The 14,769-nt window shown below is 38.3% G+C and overlaps 1 protein-coding gene across 4 annotated transcripts in view; it reads left to right on the top strand.

Moving 5' to 3' along the window:
- Positions 1 to 14,769, top strand: part of MTM1 (myotubularin 1) — a 46,240-nt gene that overhangs the window by 28,278 nt on the left and 3,193 nt on the right. Inside the window, exons 11-16 of one of the 4 annotated variants that reach the window (XM_042039905.1) lie at positions 2,687 to 2,872; positions 3,926 to 4,132; positions 7,647 to 7,739; positions 8,567 to 8,680; positions 8,995 to 9,171; positions 11,406 to 14,568. In XM_042039905.1, the coding sequence (XP_041895839.1) occupies positions 2,687 to 2,872; positions 3,926 to 4,132; positions 7,647 to 7,739; positions 8,567 to 8,680; positions 8,995 to 9,171; positions 11,406 to 11,573 (945 nt within the window). In that variant the 3' untranslated portion in view covers positions 11,574 to 14,568. Of the gene's footprint in view, positions 1 to 2,686; positions 2,873 to 3,925; positions 4,133 to 7,646; positions 7,740 to 8,566; positions 8,681 to 8,994; positions 9,172 to 9,856; positions 11,195 to 11,405; positions 14,569 to 14,769 lie in introns of those variants that run through there. The other 3 variants (XM_042039906.1, XM_042039908.1, XM_042039907.1) reach the window with 3 other exon arrangements.

Genomic DNA, 14,769 nt, shown 5'->3' with positions numbered 1-14,769 from the left:
AGAGGATGTGTGCATAAAGGCAAGCCAAATGACAGGCATCCTTTGTTTGGTTCTTCCTAATCATTACAAGGACTAATTCAGACCTATCCTGGCATCCAGCAAATAAAGAGAAGTGATAAATAAGTTAATTTGGGTGCTTCCACTCTAAACAGCAGTATGGGTATGATCTTGGATACCTTGGTACCTGCTGTTCTTCCCCAGGTGCTTGTGGTTGGTAAGTACAGAAAGTGTTCCCATCGGGTAAGGTGACTATTTCTTTGCTATCTGTGATCGAAACCTAAATGGGATCAGAATCATACACCAGCCCAGGCTGGAAGGGATCTTGAAAAATCATCTCCTCTAACCTTTCAAGAAGAAAAGTTGTGCCCGTGGATTGATCTCTCCTCTGCTTCCCCCTCAGTTCTGTGGAGGACTAGATTATTCAGCTAAGGTCAGATAATGCCAGTACACTGTGTCAGAGTTGTATTTGGCATGGAGCACGGTAGACATAGATGTGCTCCATCTTCATATGAAAAAACCATGTTAGGGAGTGGTGGTGAAGGAGACAAGTTTAATGCTTTTGTCATACAAGAATGTGCCACGCCTGGGGATTCCCTTAGTCATGGAACTTCAAACACAGATGAAGGGGACGTGCTTTTCAGCGCTTACTACTGAAGGTGTGTGTCTGCACAGCAAAGGGCAAGAGAGCTGAGCTCAAGAGGGTTTGAGGTCCAAGTGAAATGATAAGTGTGCTTATGTGGAGAGAAGGAACTCTAGCTTCTGAATAGTTTTGTGGAACAAAACGGGACACTAGTTTAGTGAAATGAGTCCTCTTCAGTGTTTGTGCTGAAAGGAATATGAAATGGTAAAACTTGTTTGCATAAGAGGTTTATATGTAACAAATGTTGCTTTCAAGAGGAACAGTAATGATTCAAGGGGGACAATAATCCTGGTAGTTTGATCTGTGCAAGTTAGGTGCACGTATTTGTACCTGTACAGCCTCCTTCTCTATAATACAGAATATAATTTGTTAAGCTTTATTATTATGTTTGTGTGTATAGCACACATTCTTTCTGAGACTTTATCCTAGGGGCTGTTTTAACGTGATGGTTTGTATTTTGAGGGTCTGCTTCAATTGTTTGCATTTGACTGTACAAAGCCCATTATCCTCTGCACACTGAGTTTTTATGGGTGAATAAAACATGTAATCTTTCTGTTTGCCTTGTGGAAAGATTGTCAATTACATCTTTGAAACAAATGGGGTAAAAAAATTGAGTTTGTCCAAGAAGTGAGAAAAAATGTAAGGTAATGTCTTGTAGACAAACTTGATATGCACATGTTTTAATTAGCTCCTCATATATCTATATATAAAATGCTCAATCAGAGCAGTAGACACAGTAGGGTACATTTCTGGGTCTGAGGGAGAACGATATAAAAAGTGCAAGTCAATGTTTATCTGCACTGAAAATATTTTTGTGAACAGCTGTGAAGATTTGTCTAAGCAAAATCCTGGGCTGTGCTACTCATGCATTCCTGTGTTCCTTGTACATAGGTCAAGACACACAGCCAGGAGCTGCTGCAGCCCTGATGCTGAAATTACAATCATTCCTCACCAAGACTTCATAATACTCAAAGGAAAGAGAAAAATACACTCCTTGCTTTTTTCACTGCAGAGCCTGGCAGCTCTGATAATAACCCCACATCTGAGAAAGGAGATAGAGAGCATAGAATAGAGATACTGTGCTGCTGTACAGCACTATAGGTGGTACTCATGGGGAAAGGCTTACATGGTGCTTTAGGCTCTTGTCTGATGTGTAGTTGGTAAAATTTATTTATCCAAATTTATGGCATTTTTTTGCTGTCAGCAGGAAATACTTGAAATTTTGCAGCTCTGTGAGCTTGGGGGAGCTGGTGATGTTGAGTCTGGAGAAAAGGAGGCTCAGGGGGGACCTTATCACTCTGTACAACTGCCTGAAAGGAGGTTGTAGTCAGGTGGGGGTCGGTCTCTTCTCCCAGGTAACAAGTGGTGGGGCAAGAAGAAATGGCCTCAAGTTGCACCAGGGGAGGTTTAAATTGGATATCTGGAAAAATTGATTTGTGGAAAGGCTGTCCAGGGAAGTGGTTGAATCACTGTCCCTGGAGGTATTTAAAAGATGTGGCACTTGGGGGAATGGTTTAGTGGTGGGCTTGGCACTGCTGGGTTAATGGTTGGACTCAATGATCTTAAAGGTCTTTTCCAACCCAAACAATTGCGTGTTTCTGTCTTTGGAAAGTCTGATCAGTGACATTGTGCCCTAAAATGTGTGGGTTTTCTACTTCCTTTTGTAACCAGGCACATCCTGTGGTGTGGTGATGGTGAAATGTTTTAAGAGAGCAGCAGTAGAACAGACTTTTTACTTATGTGGCTCTTTAATATCTTAACAGTCTAAATATATATTTAGTCTTCAGCACTAAAATTTAGTGTTAGAAAAGTTAAACTTTAATGTTATTGCTAATTTTCTTCTTAAAGACAGAATCTAAGATTCTTGAACATAATTTTTAAATGAAAGGTAGCTTATTCTTAACTGAACTCTTAAATTTAAATTTATTTGGCCAAATATTTTATCACTTTTGTCTATTTCCATGTCAAATGACATTCATTCCCTTCTTGCTCTGTTGAAAAGGGTGTGTATATTACTAAAGTTAATTTCAGATTTCTTGTTTGTAGGCAACTGGGGGAGGATATGAAGGTGAAGATGCATATCCCAATGCAGAACTTTTCTTCTTGGACATTCATAATATTCACGTCATGCGGGAATCTTTGAAGAAGCTGAAGGACATTGTTTATCCTAATGTGGAAGAATCACACTGGTTGTCAAGTCTGGAATCAACCCACTGGTTAGAACATATAAAGGTAACTTTTCCTTGATTGTTCAAAAACTGTTTGCCCAAATCTGTCACATCAGACTTGCTTTCTGTGCTAAGCTGTGAAGTAGTCCTAGAACACATCAAACTACTTGGACTACAAAAGCAACATCCCTGAGTGTTGGCTTTTTTTGCCAGCTCATCTTAGAGTATGTTATGAGATACCATAACTAAGCAACAGTAGGTGAAATTGAATGTTTACTGCCTGCCTCAAGTTTAGTGTCTTTAGCAGAGGAATGCATTTTTACTCTGATTGGCTTTACATGTGTGAGAACTGATTTATTTCGGTTTCTTGCAGTACAGGCCTGCAGATGACCGTCACTGTGAAGTATCAGTAAATACTTCAGTTGTCAGTGTGTATGTGACTTTATTTTGTGAATTGTGGTTTTGTAAATAAATCTTGTAAATTTATTTGTAAATTTTGTAGTTTTCATCTTGCAGCACAAATAAAATACTTAAGCTGGTAATTCACCAGTGTTCTAACTAGTTGACCTTTGAACCTTTTGCTTCAAGTATAGCTGTGCAAAAGCAATTAGAGTATTATGTAATGAATCCTGCTTAATAAAATTTTCATTTTAATTTAATAGCTGGAAAATAAGTATATTAGAAGGGTGCAAGCTCCTTTTTCCAACAACTGAGATAATTCAGTAATTTAGTTCAAAGAAGGGAGTCAAATGAAATAACACAGAATTTTTGGAGAGTATATGCTATGGTAAATCCCCTCTTTCTTTGAAAAAGAAGCTTATGGTCTTTGGTTTATCAAGGTTGCTGTTTTGTGCCCTGTTTTTTAAGAATTTGCTGTGAGATGAATTTGATCTTACTAAGGGATTAGGGAACCAATCTGCTTTTCTATTTTTATACGAGAAATTCACTTGATCTCCTAGAAAATTCTTTTCCAATTAACTACACTGCTTTTTTCAGGTCGTTTAATGGAAACAGTATTAATTCAGATACTGTGTAGATACAAAGAAATCCACTTAGTGTTATCATTTGAGCAGAAATAAGTTGTGTTGTTTGTTTGGTGTGTGTTGCTCCTCACCAGCTCGTGCTGACAGGAGCCATTCAGGTGGCTGACAAGGTGTCATCGGGCCGGAGCTCGGTGCTGGTTCACTGCAGTGACGGCTGGGACCGCACGGCTCAGCTCACCTCCCTGGCCATGCTCATGCTGGACAGCTACTACAGAACCATTGAAGGCTTTGAAGTTCTGGTGCAAAAAGAGTGGATAAGCTTTGGACACAAGTTTGCATCGGTAAGAATTAGAACATAATTGCAAAGACTGTGCAGTATTAACTTTCTGAAAAGCTTTCAGTGTTAAACTGCTCACTTTGTGTCAGGGTTTGATAATTCCTTTCATAATTTCTGAATTTGGATTTAAAACATTTCCAGGTAAACTGAGCAGAACTTTTGGGTTTGAACCTGTTTGGTCAGTATTTTTCTTGCTATTCTTTCTCTGAGAACTCATATTTTGTCCTTTGCATCCTTTTAAAAGCATAGAACTGCTAGGCTTACTGTGGTTATTGAGCAAAGAAAATAAGAAGGCAGAAAAATTGTGTCCTCTCAAATTCTTCAGCTGAAGATCAGATAAAGCTGGGATATGAGGTTCTCCATCACTCTTTCTTTGGACTGTCTTGAATGTCACAAGAAGCAGATGAATGAGTCTAGCCAGTGTCTTCTAAGTGAGATTTTGCATGATTTGCTGATTTCTAAATATTCTAAACTAGTCATAATAGCTCCCAAGAGGCTGTCACTGGTAATTTTGGCTCTACTTCTGTTCAGTTGCCTTCTGGGCAGAAGGTTAGAAGCTCAGAAGGTTAAGTAGTTGCTTCCATAGCAAGCCCTTAGTATTTTACAGGTATGTGAATCATTTTCACAGAAAATTCACAGAATATTCTGAGTTGGAAGGGACCCTGTTCATCCTGTTCGTGTTAGAAAACTTTTCAGTGTCTTAGTGGAATTTTACTAAATGCCACAGCTAACCATTTAACCAAGAAATCTGTACGAGGAACCTGGAGGAGGAGATTAGGTTGCCAGGGAGACTGTGCTGTTACTTACTGTAAGCATTATAGCAGTGTTGCTTGTTGGTCCTGAACCTTGTAATTCACAGTAAGAAGTTTCTACAACTTCAGTAGAAGTTACTTGAATGGATGTTTTGTCCCTAATGAAATACTCTAAAGATACTACTTAATATAGCTAAAATTTGGAAAATAGGCAATCTGGAAAAAATCAAGAAATGGGAAAATATATCTGTGTGTTTCATGCCCATTTTACATTTGCAAGAGTGTTGCAGTCATTTGGAAATCCATGTATAGCTACTCAACATAAATCACCTCACCATTTACATGTGATTGTAGGCTGTGGCAGTTTTTGATCTGATATTCTAAAGGCGCTTTGAGGCTTATGAGATTTGTATTTTGGGTGTTGGAAGTGATAGCTGATGTAGTCTGGTTTTTTGTGTACTTACTTGTGGTCTTTCAGTAGTGATATGTTTTATAAACCTTTTAAGTATTCTGTCTTGGTACAGGCACAGGAAGATGTGAAGCCAGTGGCTTGACATTTTATTCTCATATTTTTTATTAAAAAAAAAGAGGATGTAGATAAAATTAGATGGTATCCCTGGGAGACTTGCAGTCAAACACATGTGTTATGGTTTAACACAAAGCTTAAAAAGAGAGATCTGTGTGCTCTTCATCATTATTAATAAATTCAAATAATCTATGATTCTTTTTGTTAAGCCATTCAATTTAGTTGAGTAATCAAAGGATTTTGTTCTCCCTCAACAGATGTTTTTCTCCAAATAGTGAGGCAGGATTTGGCATCCCTTCCAGATGACTCGCTCAGTCCATTGGTTCATGTCTGACAATGTAGCAGCAATAATAATGATTTAAGTAGCTGCTTTTGCTTAAACTGCTATTTTCCCAACTTGCTCACTCAAGTAGCAATCTTTGGAAATGGTTGAAGCCACTCTTCAGCCATCTGCTGTAATCTGAGAGTACTGTAAATTTTTATTTGATGGGTTATTTAGCGTACAGTGAAGGTTGGTCTTTTCTGGAGTGTTCTGTAGAAGTGGTGGAGTCACCATCCCTGGAGAGATTTAAAAGACCTGTGATGTGGTGGTTGGGGACATGGGTTAGTGGTGGACCTGTCAGTGCTGGGTTAACAGTTGGACTCCATCATCTTAAAGGTCTTTTCCAACCTTAACTATTCTATGATAAAATTATAATGTAAGCAGAAAATATTTTGATCATTCATACCCTGTTTTAGTTTGGTAATTGTTTGATAGACCTGTGACTTTGAATAGTGAGAACTAGACAGTGCAGTTAGAGCAGTTCCTGACCCTCATCTCTGAAACTGTTGTTGTTTCATTTTCCCTTTAGTAGGGAGTTGAAGAGTAGGGTGTTACTTATATTGTCTGGATTGGAGCAAGCTTCATGTTTTTATGGTACCAGGGTTGCAATTTGGATTACTTAATACCAAATAACCAAATAGTAGACTACTTAATAGTTCCTCTCTGTATTTTATATCAAATGAGGTGAGCAGTAAGTTTCCTTGTTGAAAAGACATTCCCTACCCCAACTTTTCTATGTGTGGTGAACTTAGTGCACTCTCCAGATGATAAATTTGCTTGTTATGTGGAATTTAATTCTAATTATGCATTCAAATATGAGACATAATTATAGATGGATGATACTCAGACATCCTGAAACTGCTAACTGTAGTGAAAGTGGACAGACTTCCACTCCTTACTAAACACATGTATGACTCTTAATGGATAACAAGTATCTCAAACCATGAAAACTGAAGAGCAAGGAAGCCAATTTGGTTTTCTTCTTTATAGTCGTTTGTTACTGTTGACTGAGTTCAGCTGCAATCCCTCATCTCCCTCTATTTCCTGCCATTCAATTCTATTATGTTAAACTACCTTGCAAGCCATTGTACAGAGCAGTGTACTGCTTTTATGATTTTTCATGTCCTTGAGGCATTAAGCTTGCCATCTTACAGGCAGATAGACAACATCTTAGGTCAACATAAATGCTCTTCTTTTGTCTGCTCCAGGCAAGTACATTCAAGCAGAATTATGTAGTGAATAGAAACTCCTTTTCCCTGAATCTCTAGCCTGTTCTCAGCTATCAAATGGTAAAAGGAAGTAAACAGCTTTTACCAAATCTACTTTTTGTCTGTGGGGCAAATTCCTTTGATTGTTACTTTGGGCACCTCCGAATAACGGGCTCACCCAAACTTTAAAAATCTGTGTTAATTTTGTGTCAAGAACACGAACATTTGTTGATCTCGTTCATGTTTGCATACTATCTCAGGGTGAATGTTAAGGTTCAAGTGTGGAGGGGGAAGAGAAGATTGTGTGGATAGTTTGATGATCTAGGTCCTGCAGTGGCTTAAAATAAAAAAGAAGACAAAGTATGTAACTTGGCTTTTGACAAACTTACCATGTAAATGTAGTTCAGAATATGTCTTGATTATTTTGTTAAGTAACGGATGCTTCAACAGTTCTGCTTGTCCAATAACCAGCAGGTGTTTATAACAGGACCGATTATCAGTTTGGAATTTTTTTCAGCATCTTTGGAACAGCTTTGCAGTATTTCTCTATCTGAATTTCTCCTCCTTGATGCAGTAACTGATTTTGAAATTATAATACTGGGTTGCTTTATTGCAAAAGAATTAATGCTCTGGTACAAAATAAGAAACCATGTCTATTGCCATAAAATAGCCTGTTTCAGTTAACAGGAGGCTGTATTGCTTCATTTCAGAGAATAGGCCACGGTGATAAAAATCATGCTGATGCAGACAGATCACCCATCTTTCTCCAGTTTATTGATTGTGTGTGGCAAATGTCTAAACAGGTATGTTGTGTTGTTCTTCAGAAGGTAACAGTGTGAAGAGATGACTGAATTGAAACCCTACGTCTTTATGTTTTGCAAAAAGTATTTGAAGAGGACAGCATATGCCTCTGCTCTGACCTGTAGTAAAAAAGAGTGTATTTACTTTTGTGAAAGTGATGCACAAGCTGTGGTTATGTTGCTGGGCATGGCACTGGCTGTGCAGGCATGGCTGGTGTTCTTGGATACAGGATTCTCAGACACACACTGAGAGACGTTTCATACCCGGCAGAAGGCTTTTACAGGAACTGCATCCAACTGCCTTAATGGGGTCTGTTGTTCTGTTTGACCATTTTGTGAAGCTGTCCCTTGAACTGCAGGGACACATGTTGTTTTGTCAATGCTTAAAAAGGAAGCAAGGGAGCTTTTGAGTGCTATGATTTAACACTGTACGGTCAGTAAGCAGTGAAACAAAGCAGTGGACTTAGGCTGTTTAGGGCCAAGGATCAGGACCTTTATTTTCCTGTATGGTGCTGCACTGTAACAGTGCACTGAAGATACCTTACTCTGTCTTGCTAGTAAAAGCGTATGTGTAACCATTCTGTATTTTATTCTTTTTATAAATTAAAGGTAGGTAGAACATTTTGAGATTTTTTTCAGTGGCTAGTTGGAGAAAGTTGAACACCTTGTGTCATCTGAACACTTAGTCTGCTATAAAGTGCATGAAAGTATTGCCTTAAAAATTACTTGTAGATGTATCCAGGCTTCTAAATTCTACCTTTAGTCTTTTAACCATGCATGTCCTTCTGCGTTTTCTATGTAAACAATGAATTTGTCTTTCCTGGTTTTAGTTTCCTACGGCCTTTGAGTTCAATGAGCAGTTCCTGATTACAATCCTGGATCACTTGTACAGCTGCCGGTTTGGCACTTTCTTGTATAACAGCGAGTTTCTCAGAGAAAAAGAGGTTAGTCAAACCACTGATTGTGTAATTGCATTGCTGTCTTTACTATAGGTGATTGCAAAAGTTTTGGTTGTATTGTATTTGGTTATAGTCTTTGCAGACAGTGATTTTGAACTGGCTTTTTTCTTATAGAATGGTGCCATGCAGTCACTAAAATATTTGTCAAGCACTGGGTTTGGAATCTTTCTAATACAGTAATGTCTTATGCTTCTAAGTAAACCAGAAGTGTATTAATTTTAGAATGTAACAATGGCTTCTATGATGGATTTCTCAATTTTATGCAAATGCTTACTGTTCTTATTTCGATTTCATTTTAGAAAGTGACTGAGAAAACATTATCGTTATGGTCTTTGATAAACAGTGAAAAATCTAAATACACCAATCCTTTTTATAGTAAAGAGCTAAATCGAGCACTCTATCCAGTAGCCAGCATGCGGCATTTAGAGCTCTGGGTCAATTACTACATCAGGTGGAACCCAAGGATTCGGCAACAAGTAAGTAAATTCTCGATAGCGTACAAAAAATGCTTTTAGACTTTGGAAATACGGATTTTGTGTCATAACTGTCTTGTAGAGCAGTACTTATCTGTTCAGGTTTTTTAGTGTTACATTTGTAAAGATGGAGGAAAAAAGTGTGATTAATTATTTAGTTCTCTCGTTAGCTCATTGAACTTATTTTCCTGTTTAGTAGCAAGTCATCCTTGAGCTCTCTCTAGCCCTTTTTCTTGGACACATGTCTAAGGGCATTTGATGCTACTAGATCCTGAATGACAATGCTTAGAAACAGGGCTTGCTGATCCCTGAAGAGCTGGGGCATTAGCAACACAAACACAGTTGCATTTGCTTGGTCTTTCTCCTTTTGCTGAGAGAGCCTATGAAACCATTTACAAATGAAATGACCCACTGAGTCCTTTCTCTTTCAAAGCTATGTGTATTGATGGTAAGATTTAAATTTTTTTGTAACAGCATTGTTTAGACTGTGCATGAAAGCTGTTACCAAAAATTATACAAATGGATCAGATTGGAAGTCCAGAAAAGCTTTTCTTAAATGCCACATAGTTCAGTTCTGTGCTTTTAATGCCTATGGACATTCTATGTTTGTTACAGTCTTGCTGGAAATCTCAGCCATGTGGCACATAAAGATGGTGTACAGAGATTTTTTTTTTGTCCTTTTTAACAGCTTGTGGAGGTTTGAGTAGGAGAAGATAGAGGAGCAATTTGTTTGACAGAAGCAGTCTTCACAGTCCAGCCCTTGGAAGGAGTCAGTAGTTTTCAAGCAATATACTTCCTTTTCCATAGCTGATCTCCTGTATTATTTACAGCACTTTAGAGGCTTCAGGAACGCCAGACAGTTTGCTATGGCTTTTTACAAATATGTTGCCAATTTGAAGTTCTGGTTTTAAAGCTTTTGTTGCTTGTTGTAAAGGATGAGGGTGTTTTGCAAAAGGTGAATCCAAAGATTTATTTTAGAAAGTGAAGGATTATAACACATGCAAATGAGCTGTAGATCTACTTAAAAATGCAGTTTGCCATTATTTGCGAGAGCTTTTTGGCTGAAGTTTCTCATTAGAAATGCAAACCCAAGTGACGGTATTCCATGCTGCTACTACTGGTCCCTCATTTTCACCATTTTTGTACACAAAATGCAACTTTTTTTCCCTGCACATGAAATTTATGCTTCATCTTCACTTAAGCAACTCAGTAATGAACATGTGTGGCCCGAACCATTTTTTTTATGATGTTTCTTAGTGCCATTACTTAGAAGCATCTTCTGCTAGCAAAACCATTATCCTACATCACCAGTCATCTGAGTACATACATTCAGCATTGATCCACTTCCACAAGTGCCTCAGCATTCATCACAATCCTCATATGGGTGCGTGGTGAGTGGTGCACCTCACAGTGCTGGTTGAACTGGTTTTGAACTGGTGAGGTGTTTAACCATTAGCTGCTGAAACTCCACTGCTGATAGCTTTGAATTACAGGCAGTTAACTGTGAAACAGCAACAATTTCCAGACAGGTATATTCAGCTGAAGGTAACTGTAGGCTCTGTCTCTGCCTTGGACATTTGTAATACTTCTTCTCCGTTTGTTTCATTACTCTGAAAAGGAACTTAAGATCAAAGTGGAAACCGTTAAAAGGCTCTTTCTGAGTAACCTCCTGAAAGCCAGAGCAGTTGATTTTAAACACATGCAAGTGTGCTTAGAGAATTCACTAATAAAGTTTTTTTATTTCACTTGTTTATTTACACTAAGTTGCAAATTTACTATTAAAAACTCAAGTAAATTTCATCAGTGAGAGAAGTTGTTTAATCTGAAGGCATGGATCTTAATCTGATCAGTGTAGCTAAAATAATCTGGCTAAACACTTTTTTAGGGAAGATGCTGAGACACTTGGCCTCTGGACTCTTAAAACTTTTTAGTAAGTAAAAAAAAAAGCTTTGGTCAAGGTATATGAGTAACTGTCTTGCACACAATATTAAATAACAAGAAAATAAAACCCATATGCTCCAGGAAATGGTGGCTGATTTTGAGTTACGACAAATGGTTTTGTGCAAAGATTGACTTTGGGGGACACAGCTGGAAGGCAGAGGGCTCTCAGGGTACAAGAGTGAGTATTTCTGTTTAGCTACGACTTGCTACGCCTGCCAGGAAGCCCTGGATACTCAAGCAGCCTGTGTACAAGTAGTTGGAGTGAAGTGCTAAGACTAACATGGATCTCTTTCTAGCAGCCAAACCCCGTGGAGCAGCGTTACATGGAGCTCCTTGCGTTGCGTGATGATTATATCAGGAGACTTGAAGAGCTACAGATCACAAATAATTCTAAGATATCCAATTCATCAGCCTCATCAACATCTCCCTCACAAATGGTGTCCCAAGTACAAACACATTTTTGAAGAAAATGTTGGCTTCTTTCTATACTGTAATAGCAAGTGGTGCTTAACATAGATCTATAGCATAAAGAGGAATATTCTAATGCCTTACATTAGACTGTCCTAACACAAATTATTTTAGACTGTCTTCATTTGAGGAGGACTTCAAAACAAACAAACCCAACTCTTCGATTACGTGCCTTTTAGAACCTGTGGACTGGGAACATTATTAATCAACTCATAGCTATGGAGGGCTTTAAGAGTTATTTTGGTAGGTCTGGTACAATTAAAATGAAATTGATTTATTGTTTTCATAAGAATGCTTTAATTTATTACATTGTAGGTCATGTTCCTGTAAGGAAATTCATGCTCAGTCTTTCATGTTGTGAATAAACACAATAATGTCAATAGGAATATTCACATTGTATAAAATTAGGCATGTGTGTATTCCTGTTAGGAATACATTCGTGGAATTCATGACAGAATAATAAATTCTATTGCAAGATGTCAGAGAGAAGTGTTGAAACTTTCAGATTACCTGAGAATTCCAAATTTTTCTTTTTTTAAATAAACAGAAATATGGAAGGCATTTCACTGATATGCTTCTAAATAAAAAATTCAAATAGCTCAGTAGATATCAAAATAAAAGAAATTTTTTTATTGTAAATTTATTTTTTTTAAATAACAAATGACAGTTGTACTGGATTCTGAGAAGTTCTGTTTAGGCTAGCTGATCAGCACTAAAGTACAGTACAAATTATCACTGTGGGCAGTATTGGTTCTCTGGATTAATACAGGATTAAATGTTTCTAAAGAAAGTTTATATAATTAGAAACAGAACCACAGAGACATTGCTTTAATATCCAGCAATAGCCATAGTATTAAAGCTTCTGTTTGTCTTCTAAAAGTAAATGTGCCTGTTTAAAGGAGCTTTTATACCAAAGTAGGCAAAAATTCTCAGTTATAAATAATTTTTAAAACTTGTACATTTATACTTTACTGTTTAATTTAACTTCTGTTCAGCAAATTTATTCTTAAGTATTTAAGGGGCTTTGGTATCCAAGATTTGCATATAGTGTGTGCACTTACATTGAACATTCAAGTGAGCTCTAGTTTCAAGCCTACCTTTCTGAGGCTTTTTGTAAATCTTTAATTTGTTCCTTTCAGGTGTTTTTTAAATAGTTGCAAGCATTTCTTATGACAGCACAAACTTTGCTCTTGATATTTAATTAAAATTTTGCATATTCTCAGAAGTTTAATTATATTCAGGCAATCCAGGAAATACTGCAATTCAGAATCTGTAAAGGACTCTAATATTGTTATTTTAAAGGAGATATTTTGATGCTTGAGGCTTCTGTCATTGTAAATTATTGTACATGTGGTGAGTTTTGATCTGCAAGATATAATAGGATTATATATAAATTAAGTTTTGTGTAAGTATATATAATATAGTTTATTAGAAATTCTGCAAGTTTATAAAGTGTAAATATTTTGCATATGAAAACTAAATTTAAAGCTATAGTTCCATAAAATAAGTCAAAGTTTAGAGGACATTGAATATTTTTAAAACAGTATTTTTTCAAAGGAGTAAAGGTATCCTGCCTCTGGATTTAATTCAGTATATGCACTGAGTTGCACTATGTTTTCAGGGAAGTTCAGAGCATACAGCATGTGTGTTTTAAATATGCAGAATTATATGACTCTTGTCCTCTAAATTTCATTCTCCCATCTATGCTCTCCAGTATGTGTATCCAGAATAACAATGTTGTCCCCAAATCTTGACTTGTTGAGGTAAATAAGATTCATTACATCAGATAAATGAAGAAGGATACTCAGTTGTTCATGATGTACTTTACCTTTTGAAAGCAATGCATAATCTGGTATATTTGCCTTCTACTTACTTGCGGTTTATTAAAAAAAAAAGCTATTTTTATTAGAATATTTAAAGTTTCTGTATTTAACATGTTGGTGACATCTCTGAGTAGTGTGAAAAAGTTCTGAAAATCTAATAGTTTTTACTGTGTAAACACTACACGATAACCTATTGCATTTGGGAAAGTGTAATATAAGGGAAAGGATCTTTTTGCACTTACTTCATTACATATTACTTTGTTCATATTACTCTTCAGCTGAATTTGTCTTTGAAGCTCTCTAACATGGCTCTGTGTGGGCTTGGAATTTTTCAAGTCAGCAGATAAGATAGGTGTTTTAATTGTTTTTACATGAGAGACCAACATAAGGGTGGTTTTAATCCAATATGTTCTGGAAAATACTGCAAATGTAGGCATATAAACTTATCAATGCTAACAGAACATCTCTCTCCTTCCCTCATAACTGGGTGCTCCCGGCTGTCGTTCTGCACAGAGCTCCTGTCCTCTGTGCACACTGTAGCCTGTTCCCTGCCAGGAGCACACCTGGGGGAAGCTTCTGAGGTCATGATGAAGAGAGTTCAGGTGCTGAGTGCCTTTACTAGGAGGGGTGAAAAAGCAGAGCTGGGGTGTCAGCATCACCAGCAATGAATGCCCAATATCCCACAAGAAATGTCAGTCTTGGAATGCTAGTTTAGGTTTTTTGTATTCTTCCTTCCATGGACCTGAGGAGATAAGCTAGTTTTTGTGTTGGGCTTCACTTACTTATTTAGAAAGGTTATTTGTTGAATGCCTTCTTTATTTGCTCATGCCTTACCCTTCCCCCCAGCATCACTTTTACGGCTGTACCCAAGACATGACTTGTGTGCTACCTCCTTCTGATGTATTGTTAACCTCTGCCTTGAGTTCAGGTGTTGTCTCGCAGCGAGCATTCTGTTATGCATGAGAAAACATGATCTGTAACAGCGCAGGATCTCCTCAGTACTACCGCTTCCTCACTAACCGTGTCGGCCGCTCTCCTTGGATACCGCGGGACTGCTCTGGAGCCGGGCTCTGTGTGTCAGGCGGCGTTGGGCCGGGGGGAGAGCAGTGAACATCATCCGTCTGCCGTGTACGTGCGGGGAGGGGAAAATAAAGATGTCAGTGCTGAACTCTGCCTCCATCCGCCCTTTTCGTGGCGCGCCGGCCGAGTGCCGCGTCTCCGTGCTGGGGCTGGAGGGGGCGGCGGGCGGGGGTTGCCCGGCCCGTCCCTCCCTCAGCCCGGCCCCGCCGCCCGCCCGCCCTCGCGGCGCGCAGGCCTCTGGGAAAGCGCCGCCGCCAGGTGACAGCGCTCGGCGCTGCCGGAGCCCCCG

This window comes from Corvus kubaryi, unplaced genomic scaffold (genome assembly GCF_017639235.1).
Source record: "Corvus kubaryi isolate FWS band 111438036 unplaced genomic scaffold, C.kubaryi_AGA036_p1.0 37395, whole genome shotgun sequence".
NCBI classification, from domain to species: Eukaryota; Metazoa; Chordata; class Aves; order Passeriformes; family Corvidae; genus Corvus; species Corvus kubaryi.
Note: the sequence above shows the minus strand (reverse complement) of the source record. Positions and strands in the feature narration are given on the sequence as shown.